The 16,133-nt window shown below is 43.0% G+C and overlaps 1 protein-coding gene across 1 annotated transcript in view; it reads left to right on the top strand.

Annotated features, from left to right (window-relative positions):
• The window catches only part of LOC309392693 (vomeronasal type-2 receptor 116-like), a gene marked incomplete at both ends in the record, with an annotated part of 31,361 nt that extends 17,047 nt beyond the window's left edge, over positions 1 to 14,314 (top strand). Inside the window, 6 exons of the mRNA XM_081954122.1 lie at positions 5,327 to 5,539; positions 8,393 to 8,519; positions 8,840 to 9,738; positions 11,229 to 11,331; positions 11,408 to 11,596; positions 14,010 to 14,314. Coding sequence (XP_081810248.1) covers positions 5,327 to 5,539; positions 8,393 to 8,519; positions 8,840 to 9,738; positions 11,229 to 11,331; positions 11,408 to 11,596; positions 14,010 to 14,314 — 1,836 coding nt within the window. The remainder of the gene's footprint in view (positions 1 to 5,326; positions 5,540 to 8,392; positions 8,520 to 8,839; positions 9,739 to 11,228; positions 11,332 to 11,407; positions 11,597 to 14,009) is intronic.
• Between the last annotated feature and the right edge of the window lie 1,819 nt (positions 14,315 to 16,133).

Raw genomic sequence — 16,133 nt, 5'->3', positions numbered from 1 at the left:
CTGGAATTGTATCTTTAATATATAAAACCACTCCTCCTTTCTTACAACCTGTCAATGCAGTAAATATTTTCCCTAGTTTTGGCTGTATCAATATTTGTTCATGTTGCTTTTTAATATGTACTTCTTGTAGGCAGATTATATCAAATTTTAATTTCTTTAATTTATAAAATGTTTTCCTTCTTTTAATAGCTGAATTGAGTCCATTTATATTAATTGTAATCATTTTTTCTCTTCCATATTTATACTTTATAAGAAGGGTTTGCTGCTCTAGTAGACCTCGTTGTTCTCTAGGCTCCACAATGCCACCTACCACACCTTCTTTTTCAGTCACTGTTAGACATTCCTCTTGAAATTCAATTAATGATTCTTCTTTTCATGTCACCTCTTCTTTCCCTCTAAAATATTCTGCATAAAATAGTTCTGCTTTTTCAATTGAATCTATTCTTTGTCTTGGTCCTTGCCATATAAACATGAGACCTTCTGGTATCAGCCATCTGTAATAAACACCTTTTTAAAATAAATTTTTAGTCAAAAATTGATATTCTCTTCTCATCTCTCTCACTCTTCTTGGTACTTGTTTCAGAATCACAATCTCCTTATCTTTATATTTCAATTTCAATATTTTATCTCTTGCCATCTGTAGTATTTGTGTTTTGATTGCTTTCTTAGTGAATCTTATATGGACTTCTCTTAGCAGTTTATTTCTCACTGCATATCTTGTAAAAAATCGAAACACCTCGTCTATTCCATCCATCATCTTCTCTTTGATTATCTCTAATGCTTCTGCCAGAATTTCTATCATTATTTCTGCCAACTTTCATCCCTTTTCTTCTTCTATATTTTGAAATCTGAGATAAAATTCCAATATGTTGATCTCCCATCCCAATATTCCACTCTTATCTTTTTCGACCATGCTCAATCTCCTGTCAATATCTCCAATTTTCTTGTCTCTTTGTTCATCTTTTTCTTCAATTTTTTGAAATTTGTCCACATATCTCATCATCATTTTGTGGATATTCTCCATTTTTTCATTTTTTTTCTGTTCTTTGTTCAATATTCTCTGTTCTACTTTCATTATTCTCTGTTCTTACTAGTATTTTTTTAATTCCTTGCATAATCATCTGCAATGTCACTTCCATTTCTTTTTCCTGCTGCAACATCTTCTGTATTGATCTTTGTCCTCCAGATGATGCAGAAGAAGAAGTTGGTATTGAAGAGCTAATGGCCATTATCTTTTTACTCATTTCCAAACAATTGATATACTATATGATGGCTGAGAGATACAAGGACTTCAGGTTCTTCTATACCTTAATCCACTTATATGGAGGGCAAATATAATCCCAAATAACAATAAAAAGAAAAAAAGAAAAGCTTCAGGCTCTTGTATGCCTTAATCTAATTAAGTAGAGTGGAATGACAAGCTCCAGCAGAAAAAAAGAAAAAAGTATATATCTGTTAATGTGTCCAAGAGAAAACAGAAAAAAATACACCTTCCTTAAAAAAAAACAGGCTTCATCTGTAAAATGCCTCAGTCCAGCTGAGAATAACTAAGTGAGGGGGAAAGTAGAGAAGTGACACCAAAGAAAAAACAATAAAAGGAAAAAAACCAAGCTTTCTGTAAAAAAAAACCAAAAAAACCCCACTGCCACTATACAGTCCAAGGCTTTTTTATCAAGTTCCAAGCAAAATTAACAATTCTCTTTCCAAGGTTACTGCTATCTTCTTTCTTTCAACTCCAAGCTTTCTTTCAACTCCAGACTCTAACCACTGACAGAATCCCAGAGGAGCACCTGTATAAACATTCTTCCATGCTCATCCCACTATCATTATCAATAAATAGGTTCAGAGTTCTTAAAATATAACACCAGCTCTTACTTTTCACAACAAACTCAAACACTCAAATGAGAAAAAGAAAACAATGTTTCCAAACCTCTGGGTGGCTTATTTTACTTATTTCCTCTACTTTCACTTCCCTCCTTATATTCAGAACAAAAAGAAAAAAAAGAATTAAAAAAATACAATAAGGCGTTGAAGAAAGAAAAAAATACAGTAAGACATTGAAGAAAGAGAAAGAAAGTCTTAAACAATAAAAATTATTATGTAAGTATTTGAAAGAGGAAAAAAACAGTTCAGTTTAAAAATTTAAAAAGCGTTTGTAAAAGTTCCAGCAATAAAAAGGGTTAAAAAACCAACTAAGTTTGACTCAGGCTTCATCTCGCTGCTTGACCTCTTCTGTCTTCAAATTTAACTTTACATTTAGTCTTTTAGGGTGTTCTCTCAAATAATAATGAATTATCTCACCAAATTGACACACTTTCTCTCTAGCTTTTCTTCCATTCTGTAGCTGTCCCAACTTCAGTAGCTTTAATAGCCGCCTCTCTGCCGCCAGAAAAAAGGGCTTCTCCTGGATCTACCAGGGACTTCGCAGTGTCCCTGGGATCAGCAGGATGTGGCCTTGTCTATCACTTTTTCTACAGTACGGTTAGGTCCAAAAGGACCGTCCAGCGGCAGAGATATCAATGGTGAGCTTGGAGCTTCAAGATCGGGCGTCATACTGCCGCGACGCCAGCCTTGCCTCTCCTAATTTGTTTCTTGTATTCCATTTTTATATACAGTGTTGTTAAAAATCTGTGCTTAATATCCAGTTTCTTGATGTAATATAATTGCTAATCAACAATAATTTATTTGTTCATCAATACCAAGTTGAATTTATTAAAAACTAAAGTTTTGGACTTTATCTGACCCCCAATATAACACAGCTTTCTTCATTGCTTTTTCAGATCAGTGATGCAATTGCTTCAGAGGCGCTGAGCGATAAAAGCAAATTTCCCTTTTTCCACCAGCTGCTCCCCAAAGAAGGAATCCAGTACCCAGCAATTGTCCAGCTGCTCCTCCACTTCAGATGGACCCTGATTGGCCTCTTTGCTTCAGACACAGAAAAGGGAGAGAATTTCATGAGGACTTTCACTCCTTTGCTTGTCAGGAATGGAATTTGTGTGGTTATATCTCAACTGTTCTCAACAACTGGCTATACAGCAACCCTCAGGGAAGCCCTCTCTAAGTGGAGACAAGTCAACGTCTATGTTCACTTCATGGAAGTTGTCCCCATTAATGACAGAATCCTTCCTTTCCATTTAACACTTATGCGTCTCCCAGGACCCATTGAAGGGAAAGTCTGGATCAAGCCCACTATGGGAATATTTGGATGTAAAAAGCACAGACTTTTTAAATATGTCCATAGTGTTTGGGCCTTTGGTTTTCATGCAAGAGAAATGCCAAAAGATTCTGCCTTTGAACCCCATTTCTTTTTTGAATATCCATTTCAAGATCATCATTTTCTCTGTTCTCTATCAAAGAATGTCTTTTCTGTCAAAGGCCGCAGAAGATGCACCCAGAAAGCCCCACTGGAGACCCAGTGGAAAAGGCGTAGAAGATGGATCCCAAATGTTCCCTTTTGGTACAGTATCATTCAGACTCTGGCCCAGGCCTTGAATGCAGCCTATTCCTCCAGTTCGAGGAGGGGAAGGAAGGGCGAAAAGAGGCTGGGGGATCCAAGACTGTGTCCATGGCAGGTCTGGGGTCCCAATTTTGTGGAATATGAAGAATTGCTTCTAAAATAATGTTTCATTACAGCTCTTGCTTCTGCATAATAAATAAAGAAAATAAGGAACTACAAAGTTAAGGAACTTTTTGAAAAACTAGTGAAAACAGTCTTGTTCTAACAGTGAACAATGTGGTTCAGAAAAGTCTAGAAAGAAAAGGGAGGGGTTGCTTTCTGAGCAAGAGCTTAACGGACACATTTCAAAATATAACTGATTTACACAAAAGAGAAACGGAAAGTTAATGATGCAGAATCACACCAGCCCATGGAGACAGGGAGTTGCTGGGGAAAATAAGGCTATATTGTGAAACAGGCACTCTGGATTGGTTGAGAGCTTGCTAGTACCCAGCCAATGGGGAAGCAGGACAGTGTTGAGTGATGGGAGGAAGGGCATAAAACTTCTTGCTTGCTTTGATCTGGCTCCACCTGATGGATCTGCAGATGCTTTGATAAACTTTTGGTGCTTTTTGGTACCAAATTGCCTTCCTTGCTTTATTGCTGCTTTCCTATTTCTAACAATATGGGTCCATTAATCTTAGATCCTTTAGAGAAGGAACCCAGAGGAGAAGGAGGGGAACCTTCTCAAACATATTGTGCTTCAGAAGGTCAACAGATTTGGCCAATCAAATTGCTTTAAACATAATCTTCTAAGCACCAGGCACCACAGCAGATAGATTTGGGGTTTACTAGTAATTGTAAAATGCATTTTGTAATATATTATTGTCTTTATGATTTTCTGATAAGCATAGTAGAATTTTTGCCTTTATAACTTTGAAAGAGATCCTGAGATCATCCAGCCCAACCCTCCTCTGCAAGAATCCCAGTCAAGCTTTTGCATCCCCAGTGAAGGGAAGGCTGAACCTCTCTGCTTTAAGGGCTCAGCTCTGAAATGGCTCCTCTTTTCAGGGTGTTTTTCCTCTCCTTCAGCCAGAATCTCCTCCCTTCTGACTGAGCTCATTCTTCCATTTCCCTCCCTCTGGAACAACATTGAGAAGATCTGGAGCTTCTGGGCAACTTCTTCCAGTTATCGGAAGAGGGCTGCACAAGGCAGGAGGAGATTTACCACCACAACTGAGCTCAGCATTTCTGTTGCTAAGCAAGATGGTTGTTTTGCCCTATTTTATGGTCTTTCTTGCCTTTTCTTGTTAAGTGAATCATCACAGTTGTTAAGTCAGTAACATAGTTGTTAAGTGAATCTGACTTCCCGGTTGATTTTCCTTGTCAGAAGTCGCAAAAGTAGATCACATGACCCTAAAACTCTCTAAGCATCATAAGTGGATGCCAAGAATTCAGAATTTGAAACCCTGGGAATGCTGCCATGATCATGGGGAAAACTATCATGTCACTTTTTTCAGTGCCGTTGTAACTCTGAATGGCCACTAAATGAGCAGTTTCTCATAATCAACCTGATGTTTTCAAGGCATGTATGAATAACCTCTTTTTTCTTATGATTCGTTTTATTTGTCACCTGCTCCAGAGTGTCCACTATAACTTATCAATTGCAACAAATACATTTTGTTAATGTACATTTTGCCAACATTTGATGGGGAAATTTTGCTGAACTTTTGTTTTTTATTTATGAAGATAGCAGTAACACCTGTTTTTCTAAATAAGCAGATTTTGATGTTAGAGAACTGTGGAAGAAAGATTCAAAAGTGTAAAGGCTAAATGATATTTTTTAAAAAAGCTTTCAGATTTTAAAATTCTTGCATGTTCCCCTTGTAGTTCCACCCTTCCCTGCAGAAGAATGAGTTTTGCAATATTTCTGCTTACGTCCTGTACTTGGATCAAAACGGAGATGTAGCAGCAGATCTGACAATCATGAGCTGTTTGATTCTCCCCAAGAAGGATCCCATCCAACCATCAATGGGGATTTGGAAAAGACAGAGACTTATCATCGACCAAGGAGCTCTTTCCCGGCTAAAGTTGCTCAACAAGGTGAGAGAAATTTGGTTCTCTTTCCTCTTTTTTCGAAAGATTTAGGACCCATTTCATGTGGACTAAGCCTAGTTTCCAGGGCCCATGACCTTCACTGAGAATTGAACATGGGGAGTACAAACCTTATAGGTTTTATTTTTTCTATAGACCTTCAGTTCTATTGACCAAGCTGTTCTTCAGATGCTGCAGTGCTGGAGATTGTTTTAAGATGAGTTAGCTGATTAGCATGCTGGAGGTTGTGTTGTTAATAGTCTCAGGTTTGCTTGTTCCTTGTCCTCAAATAGCAAAGCAGAAGGGAATTCAGTTGAACATTCCCTGAATTGAAGTTTGGACTGAATGAGGCGAAACAAGTGGATAGCCGCGTTCCTGTCAAATAGTCAAAAGTGGAAGCGCTCTATCAAACCCTGCACCGTTAACAGTGGTGTCCCCCAAGGCAGCATATTAGGACTCCCACTCTTTCTGCTTTACATACACGACCTTTGAGATCATATTGTGAGCAGCTGTGTCCTATTTGGACTCTTTGCCAACCTTAACTATGTATCTGAATGATCAAACAATTGGCAACTCCAAATCTCATCTAACAAATGCTCTGTCCTACACATTGGCACAAAAATCAGAACACCAAATACGAGCTAGGCGGATACGACGTCGCAGACGACTCTCACTCAGTCAAAGACCTAGGAGTACTCATCTCAAAGGATCTAAACACCAGAGCTCACTGTAACAGCATTGCCCAAAAGGCATTAAGAGTTGTTAATCTAATCCTGCGTAACTTCTTCTCCGGTAACTTTGTACTGCTAACTAGGGCATATAAAACCTTTGCCAGACCAATTTCCGAATACAGCTTGTCTTCCTGGAATCCACACTGTATATCGGACATTAATACAATCGAGAGGGTCCAGAGGTATTTCACGAGAAGAATCCTCCACTCCTCTGCTCACAACAGAATCCCTTATGCCACCAGGCTCGAAATTTTGGGCTTGGACAACCTAGAAATATGCCGCCTACATCCTGACCTAAGTATAGTACACAAAATTATCCGTTACAACATTCTACAGATAATTACACAAGCAAACAATAGATACAAACTGTAAACCACTCCAAACTCGATTGCAGAAAATACGACCAGCAACAGAGTGGTCAATGCCTGGAATGCTCTACCTGATTCTGTTGTTAGTTCCTCAAACCCCCACAGCTTTAACCTTAAACTGTCCACCATGCACCTCACACATTTCCTAAGAGGTTTATAAGGGGGCTTGCATAAGTGCACCAGCGTGCCTACCCTCCCTGTCCCACTTTCCCCATTGATTTGTATTCATTTCATGTACTCATGTCCATGCTTATACTTATTTGTAATCATCTATCTATACTCTTTTTATACACTCGTGTCCATGTTTATACCTGTTACCTGTACAAGTTTTGACAAACTAAAGAAAAAAATAAAATAAATAAAATAAATAGGATCATGACTGGATGGAGCTCCTGGTGGTCCCATTTGGGAGAGAAGCTTCCTCTTGTCCTGCTTAGGGAAAGGCCATTGGGAAATGGCTCCCTGAAAGGACATGTCCAGGGTCTCTGATAATTTTAAGTAGTCCAGGCCTGGTCAAAGTTAATCATATGTGTCTTTCTCCCAACTGGGGGGAGCAATTGACCATCTGCCCTTAGGAAGGAGGTCCAAGACTTTCATTTCACATAAAGTGACAGTGACCACTGAGACAATCCCTTGACCCAGAAACCTTAAACACAACTTTGATTCAAGAAAAAGCCCTTCCTGATATCAGAAGTAACGAGAGAGATTGTGACAGGAAACACTACTTAGATTTGGCCTTTGACTCTTCAGAGGCTCTTCATCTGAAAATCCCTTAAATGGCCTTGTTTATCCTGAGTGTTAGCCTTCAGTCCCTCTGGATGAAAAGGAGTCCCAAAATGTAACTAATATTAAATGTGGGTCTGTCTTTCCATGCCAGTTGGAGTCTCCTAATTGCAGTTCTTCACCACAAAGCATTTTTTTCTTGGATAACTGGATGGGCCTTAGAAATGTCTCCTTCTGACCTGGGACTCACACTCATCTCCCATCTGTTGCAGCCAAAGATCTGAATCTTTTTCAGGGACACCTTCTCATGATCTCATTCAGTCTCACTACACTTCCAGAAACTATGCAGAAACCTTTTGTCTTAACAAAGGAGAATATTTGTAGCTCAAGGTTGACATGAGGGATCCTTGGTGCTCTCTGAGCTTCCTTGTTTTCTTGCAGATGTTTTATTACCTAAACTAGGAAACATCATCAGCTATAATTTATGAGGAATGTTTCCTTTATCTCTTAACTGGGAGACTTTTTGGAACTAGTGTCAAAGGGGAGCAGCTTTGCAAGGCTTTCTGTAGTCCAGTAGAAACCTTTCCAGATTCTTCTGGTCAGAAGTTTCCATTTTAATCTTTTACTCTACTTAAAGAAATCTAATCTTTGATTATGAATTTATTCAAAAATCTAATATGGGATCATCCTAACCATGGATAGATGAAGAGTGGAGGAATGCATTTTAATACAGCCATGGGGAGGAACTGTTTGTTTGTCACTTAATGCTAAAATCTTTACTCAATTCCATCCCTCCAGACTTTATTAAATAGAAAAGACTTTATTATTGCAATGTTAAATGCCAGAAGCAAAAGGGAAGAACTAAAGAAAGAACCTGCCAGGGTCACATCTCCTACATCTATTTGGAAGGAGTCAGAGATTTCACTATTTATCTCCATGAAGCCCAGAATCTACTTGTCTAATGTCCATTTCTCCCTCCATTTTCTGTGGACGGAGAGTCCTAACATCTTTTCTTTGGCATTCCTTGTTTTTCTGCTCAGTCCCTGCCTCAGTCCAAATGTGTGGAAAGTTGTCATCCTGGATTTGTCAAGAGGGCTCGAGAAGGAGAGCCAGTTTGCTGCTATGACTGCGTTCCTTGTCCGGAGGGGACCATCTCCACTCAAGAAGGTGAGTGACATTAGAGGAAAGGAAGGCTTTGTGGGACTGGTTTCATCCACAGCATTTTGATGAAAGTGTAAATTAAAGTTTGCATTGAAACTCAACCCTTTTTTTGTTTATTCAAAATGCACTAGAAATCCTCCAATTTCATATACCTTAGCTATGTAGGCATTAGTAAATTATGTTATCCTTTTCTTCCCTGTGGAATGGTTGAGCAACACATCTTGGAAAATGTTCCTGGAATCAGGTGTTGTTCAAAAATGGTATTGCTTGAAAGGCAAAAAAAAAATTCAAAATATTAAAGAAATATTGCTTTTTGACTTTCTCAGATACAAAAAAATGTACCAAGTGTCCAGATGATAAATATCCAAATAGGAAAAGAGTCCAATGTATCCCCAAAGTTATAACCTACCTGTCTTATGAAGAACATCTGGGAACCATCCTGGTCTCTTTTGCCCTACTCTTCTTCCTAATCACAGGCCTTGTCTTAATCATCTTCATGAAATACAAAGAAACTCCCATTGTCAAAGTCAACAACCGGGACCTCTCCTACATCCTCCTGGTCTCCCTCCTGCTTTGCTTCTTGTCTCCTTCTCTCTTCATTGGTCAACCAAGGAAAGCCACCTGCCTTCTCCGACAGACGGTCTTCAGCATCATCTTCTCAGTTGCTGTTTCTTCTCTCTTGGCCAAAACCATCACGGTGGTGCTGGCTTTCCTGGCCACAAAACCAGGAAACCAAGTGAAGAGATGGTTGGGGAAGAGCTTGGCCAACTCCATCATCCTTTCTTCTTCTGTTCTCCAAATTATCATCTGCTCCATCTGGCTGGGAGTTTCTGCCCCATTCCCTGACTCTGACCTCCACTCCCAGCCTGGAGAGATCATCCTGCAATGCAACGAAGGGGCTGTTGTCATGTTCTACATCACCCTCAGCTACATGGGCTTCCTGGCTGCCATCTGCTTCACGGTGGCTTTCCTGGCCAGGAATCTGCCTGGGGCCTTCAACGAAGCCAAGCTGATCACCTTCAGCATGCTGGTCTTCTGCAGTGTCTGGGTGACTTTTGTGCCCACCTACCTGAGCACCAAAGGGAAATACATGGTGGCTGTGCAGGTCTTCTCCATCCTGGCCTCCAGTGCTGGTCTGCTGGGCTGCATCTTCATCCCCAAGTGCTACATTATCCTTCTGAGGCCAGACCTGAACACAAAGGAGCATCTCACAGCCAGAACAAATGTAAAAACATAAAATATAACAGCATTGTGATATTGGAAGAATTGTTAAAGATTATTTTATTTGAAAGGATAAATTCTTTCCACTTAGATAGTTGGCAGGAGCCAAAGAAAATCAAATCTACTTTTTTCAGAATGGGAAATGATTGAATGACTGTACTTCTTGTAACTCATTCCCCTTTCATCCCAATAAATCTAGGTAAATAGAACTCCGTGAAAGTCATTCACAGGAATTTAATATTCAGGAACTACCAATGAACATGACGCCTTTTAAGAAATCCTTTGAGCAATTATTCCTGCTGACAGCATCTAAAAGTGTCTCTGCGTGAGTGAGTGAGCAGGAGGCTGTGGGAAGGAAGCCCCAACCACGGTGTAGGATTATCTCCATGGGGACCATTGTCCCTCCCACCAAAGCAGCTGGGTGGGGGCCTCCAGGTCCTCAGCTGGGGAGACAAATATTCATTACTATTATATGGTTCCTTCTTGATGTGCACATTGAAATCCATTGTACAGAAAGTGTTGATCACAACGGCTGTCTAGGATTTCAGTTAGGGGTTGGTGTTTAGGTGTGTACCTTTAAGAAATCCTCACTTTATTTTCTTCTTTTCTCACCCAGAGAATTAAAATGGCAACATCTAATGACATCCAGGCCTTTTAATTGTCCACTCTACAATTTCTACCTAAAGCATTTTCTCTGCTCCTCTTCCAAGCTTGTCTTGTCTGTGAAGGGCTGGAGAAGATGCCCAAAGAAAGGGGACCTTGAGACTCTCCCCAGGAGGAGGCTGAAGGGATCCTGTCTAAAGGCAGCCGCATCACTGACCAAATGGTCTGGACTTTGGCAGGAGGGTTCAATGCTGTGTATTGATCCAGGGGTAAGAAGAAGGTGAGGTTAAGGGTGGGAACATCTAGGTTTTTAGGACTCCATGGAAAGTATCCCGCTTTCCAAACACAGAGATTGCTGATCAATTAGCACTGAATTTGAGGTCCCAGAATGACTTCTGATTACAAATGAATCCCTTTGTGAATCCTATTTTGAGCAGGTAAAAAAAAGCTTTGATGGATCAGACCAAGATTCATAGCAAGCATTTTCACACCCGCAATCAATAAGTATTAAGGCAGGACTGGAACTCAGACTCTCCTGGTGTGGGGGGGCAGGGGGGGGTCCAAAGAAACTCAGCCAGATTTCTGGCTTAAAATGGGACTAGAACTCACCATCCATTGGTCATTGGTCCAAAGTCACCAACCTGCAATCACTTCTAAGTCAGAACTAAAACTCAGAGCCTCCTGAATATTGGCCCCAAACTTCGCCAGCTGGCTTTCATGCCTAAGCTAGGACCAGAACTCCCAGTCCCCTGATGATTGGCCACAGGTCACCCATGTGACTTTTGTATTGAAGGTGGCATTAAAAGTCCAGCGATTGGGCCAAAGACCTTCAACTGGCTTTGATCCCTGCACCCTCCCCGGACACTCCTTGCACCTCCCCCGACCCCTAAGGCTCTTTCAGCCGCTGTACCTCTCGGCTCCCTCCTCGCCTCGCCCAAACAGACAGCTGTCTCTCAAGCCCCTCGCCTGCCCCGCTCCCTCACGCCCAGGTCAGGTAGGTCTGCACCCGGTGGGTGGTCTGCCTGAGCCCCCTGCCCTCCCGCTGCCTTGGTTTGTGGATGCCCCCCCAGGGCTGGTGGGAGCGCAGCGGGTGAGAGAGGAGGCAGAGCGCCTGGAGGGTCTTCCTGCCAGGCGGGCTGCGGGGATCGAGGCCATGGCGAGCTCTGCGCCGCTTCCCTCCTGGGCCGAGCTGGGGCTCCGTCTCCCAAAGGCTGAGGACGCCCCCACCGAGAAGAGCCACAGTGGAGCCCTGGAGGCGGGTAGGGCAGCAGCCTGTCCCGGGAGCTGTGTGGAGAAGCGCCTAGGCAGAGGGGCGGGTTGCCCCGGGTCTTAAGCTCAGCACCACTTCGCGGGATGCAGCCAGGCAGGGCGGAGGGGAAGCCCTTCTCGGGGGAAGCGGGTTGACCTCGCAGGGCTCCAGCTGGGGGCTCCGGGGAGCCTCCCGGATTTCTCTCCCTTCCAGGTTGCGACGCATCAGGCCGAGGAGAAAAGCGCCGGCTGTGCACTTGGCTGCCAGCCATTCGGGGATGGGAGGAGCAGTGGCCCCATTGGGCCTCCTTCTGCCACCCCACAATCAGCCTTCATCCCTTCGTGACCCCCTCCCAGTTTCTCCCCCCCCCCAACCAGCGCTCTGGGGACCCAGGAGAGGATCGGAGGGGAGACCCTTTCCCATCCAGGTCTGGCTGAGCAGGGGGCAAGAAGGCCAGGAGGAAACTCCAGGTTTGAAACCAAGATGGACTTTATTTAAAGTGGCAAAAAGTATAAGGTTTAATGCACAGAACACAGTTAATAAAGGATGAAAAATAAACAACAAACAACCCAAACTCAATTCTATCTACTGATGAACACCTCAGGGTTCACCTTTGCCAGGTTTCCCTCCTTCTGTGGGAAAGAACTTTTATGCTTCCAGTCGCATTTTCTCCTTCTCCAGGCACTGAGTGGATCTTTCTATGGTAATCCAGAGATCCTCTGTCTCTGAAGCTCCTTCCACCCTCCCTGCATCTCCTCTTCAGGGCTTCTCCCTCTGGGAAGCCTCTTCTCACCAGTCCTCACATTCCGACGGTTCCTCTCTCCTCCGGCTCCTTCTGAAGGCCTCTCCACCCTCCCTGCATGGATCTGGTTTCCCCCTGAGGGGATCCTTTGAGGGGAAGGGAGGGATCTCCTCTTCCTGGGACTCTTTCCACCCATCTATGGTTGAAATGGCTTCTCCTCTTGGCTCTCCAGCTGCTTTTCCTCCAATACCTTTGAGGTCCCCATTGAGATGGAGGGGAATCTCCTCCCGGGTTACATCCAGCTCCTTCCAAGATTGGACTCTGATTAATCCTCATCCACTCCCAGACACAAATAGAGAAACTCCCATTCAAAGACAAGAAGGAGAGATTTCGCAACCCTGCTTCTTTTCAAGAACAGAGATTAACTCTTTTCCGTCCAAACAAAGCGGAATAGGGAAAATTATCTCATCAATAAACACAAGATTAAACATCAGGAAACACAGAATTAAACTTCATCAAAAACCAGTTTTAGACCAAAACTCGGAAAGGATATATAAATTCATGTTTGAATGTTAATTTTTCTAGCTAGCCAAGAAGCCTTGCTGAATGTCACTCATCTTGGTTCCTTGTCATTAAAAGCTTCTTTCCAGCAGCTCTGCTTCCTTAGTCAATTATTTCTTCAAAGTGCTGATCGTTGCATCCAAGCTGGAAGAACTCCAACAGGGAAGTATTCCCTCCCAACAGCAGTGTAAAAAGCTTAAAACAACCCTTCCCCTTTAAGAAAGTCAAGCCCCTAATAAAATAATAAACCTTTAGCTGTTACAATGCAATAAGGCTTAGCGGGAGAGGCAGTTTCTGTAAGCAGGGCAATAAAGATTAGGCTAAAAAGAACACCGGAATGTTTCCTTCCTGCCTTCCTTACAAGATTAGACCTGTAAAGTGGAAAAAAACAAAAAGAGATTTCTTCCAACAACCGGTTCTCCAAACTGCCCAGAGCGTTAACAAATGGTTTTCCCAAATAGGGGCAAACTGGCTGAATCCCACTACTGGGTTAAACGTGTTATCAGTTTGGAATCCTTACCTTCCCACAAAAGCCCCAAATCCACCCTCCCCCCCCCAATTCCATTGGCTTGACTGTCAGTACATCAAATTCTTATCTTTAGGTAGCTTGTAACAAACTTCCAATGCTTTGAGCTGTACTCCTGTTCTTGCTGAGTTGCACCTGACATTATCTCTTAAATGAGATTTACCAATCTTTAATTGGCACTCAACATAGAATTCCTTGAGCTTAAAGTGAAATTTCATTGCCCATCTGTTTTAGAAATATCAATGTTTGAATGACTGCTGACCAGGAGGCAGGAAAGTGACAGGAGTGCCTTAAAATCATCCCCTACCCATTAAAAATGTGGAGCTGCTGAGAAAAAGCCGACATTTTCAGTTCTGCTCCCTTGGAGGGCATTGCTAGGACCCCAGGCCTCTCCCGCAGCCCCTGGGCAGCCCAAAGGAGGAAATGTAACGCCCATCCAGAAAACGCTGTCCTCTCCCCAGCCTTTCCTCCCTTCCTCCTCCCTTCTTTCCAAGAGAGACTCCCAGGATCTTCTCCCAAGGCAAAGCCAGCCGCAATCTTGGCAACAGGCTGAGAATCTTGGGTTGTTTTGAGGAAGCCTTGGTTTGTTGCCAGAGCAAGGGGACCCTCCAGCCCCTGTCCAGGAAAGCGGTGGAAGCAGGTGGGGAAGAGTGGAGAGGAGACCCCCTTCCCATCCTGGCATCAGCAGCCACACCCTGATGAGAAATTTGGCAATCCTTGGAGGGGCCTCCCACCCGAGGTCCTCTTCCTTTTTGCTGGGTGTGGGGGCAGCATTATATCACATGGGCCATGTCTACCATGTCAAAGACAAGGAGGTCTTGTGGACTTTGCCCCAGGAGAAACCAGACCAGCTGCCCCAGGAGATCCTGGAGGCCCTGCAAAAGGCATCCAAATTTTAAGAGTGAGTGGAGGGTCTTCCCCAGGTGGGGAGGAGCTGGTGTGTGTGTGTGTGTGTCCCACTGAGGCCCAACAATCTTCAGTGTGGTCCTTGTGTGCTCTTGCCCTTGCCAGGAACACTCCCTGGTTGCAAAGAGGAAGATGCTTCCAAATGTTTTCCTTCCTTACCCAAAACCTCTCACCAGGAAGTCTTATCTCACATCAAGGACCATCGTAGCCTCTCCCTTCAGCACCATAGCAACAGTTGCTGAACCAATGGTCCTAACTCTCAAGGACTACCTGCAATCTACTCAAGAAAAAGTGCAGGGCAGAGCAGCTAAGATGATTAGGGGACTGGAGGCATATGAGGCACATATGAAGTGTCATGCATGCCTCATTCAGTATCCAAGAAAGAAAACCCTCAACTCCATTTGAGTAGAGATAAAGGTACTTTTACTGGGCATGAAATGCAAACAGCTAAAGTGAAGCAGGATCTGAAGCAAAAAAGTGTGAACTTGTACATATCAAACGTTCCCCCCCCCAGTTACCCCAACCCAATGTCCAATCTCCCGCTCCCAATGATGTCCTGTGGGGTGCATCTTCAAGTGGCCTCATTCAGTTGGTATACAGAGACAGTTGGCCTTGACCAAGTCCAAACACGAGCCATCAGCATGTGCAAAAGATGGCGAGAACAAACCTTCCTAAGCGATATCTCCTCCAGTTCCTAGTAATCCCCCCCCAAAATACCATTAGCCACCACCCACCCCATCCCTCGTTACTATGGCAGCCGAAAGCAAGCAAGCAAAGTAGAGGCTGACATGAAGAATGGTTGCTGGAATTGGGTCTCCATAGGTTATTGAGAAGGGTGACATGATAGCAGTCTTCCAATATTTGAGAGGTTGCCAGAGAGACCAGGAGGAGGGGCCTCCTATTCTCCAAAGCACCTAAGGGCAGAACAAGAAGCAATGGATGGAAACTAATCAAGGAGAGAAGCAACCTAGAACTAAGGAGAAATTTCTAACAGTGAGAACAATTCATCAGAGGAGCAACTTCCCTTCAGAAATTGTGGATGCTCCATCAGTGGAGGTTTTCCAAAAAGGGACTGGACAACCATTTGTCTGAATGCCATGGGGCCTCTGCTTGAGCAGGGGGTTGGACTAGAAGGCCTCCAAGGTCCCTTCCAACTTTGTTATTCTGTCAATATCACGGAATTGCCATTGGTAATTTCATTGCTTTTTATCCTCAAAGGAAAGTTTGGTGAGATTTTTCAAATATATTTTAGTGCTTGTTGGCAATCTTGAAATCAATTTACATCATCTTGTTGTGATGGGTTTATGGATTCCTGACTCATAGTGGGAAAAACACCCATTAGGATGCTGGGTTTGCTTAATAACGGCATGATTTGCATAATGACCTTCAGGAAGATGGTCATAAATGGTGTTCAATTTATGATTTCCTCAAGTTACAATGGAAATTGTCATCCCAATTCTGCCCGTAATTTGAGGACTATCCGTAAATAAAATGGGGGGTTGTTAAGAATTTTGAACCAGGCAATAATTGTGGCCTATGTTTTGGGGCCCTTTGGTTGCCCAACGCAGGTCATCTGGGGAAGGTCTTCTCCCTCTGGGCCTCCAGGGCAGAGCTGTATCTTCCTGCATCTTCCTCCCCAAATCTTGCATGGTTTTACTAAGAATGGATCTGAACACAATGGAAAATCTAATAACAAAGATAAAATTTTAAAAACCGGACACTTCTGGGTTTGTTTTTCAGGAATGCAATTTAATTTATTGCATATCAGTGAAGGTAAAATGCTTGTGACATTCCATACTTGGGGTGACAGGT

This window comes from Natrix helvetica (genome assembly GCF_964273705.1).
Source record: "Natrix helvetica genome assembly, chromosome: 5".
In the NCBI taxonomy this organism is placed as follows: domain Eukaryota; kingdom Metazoa; phylum Chordata; class Lepidosauria; order Squamata; family Natricidae; genus Natrix; species Natrix helvetica.
The sequence above is the reverse complement of the archived record's forward strand: the minus strand, read 5'-3'. Positions and strand labels throughout refer to the sequence as shown.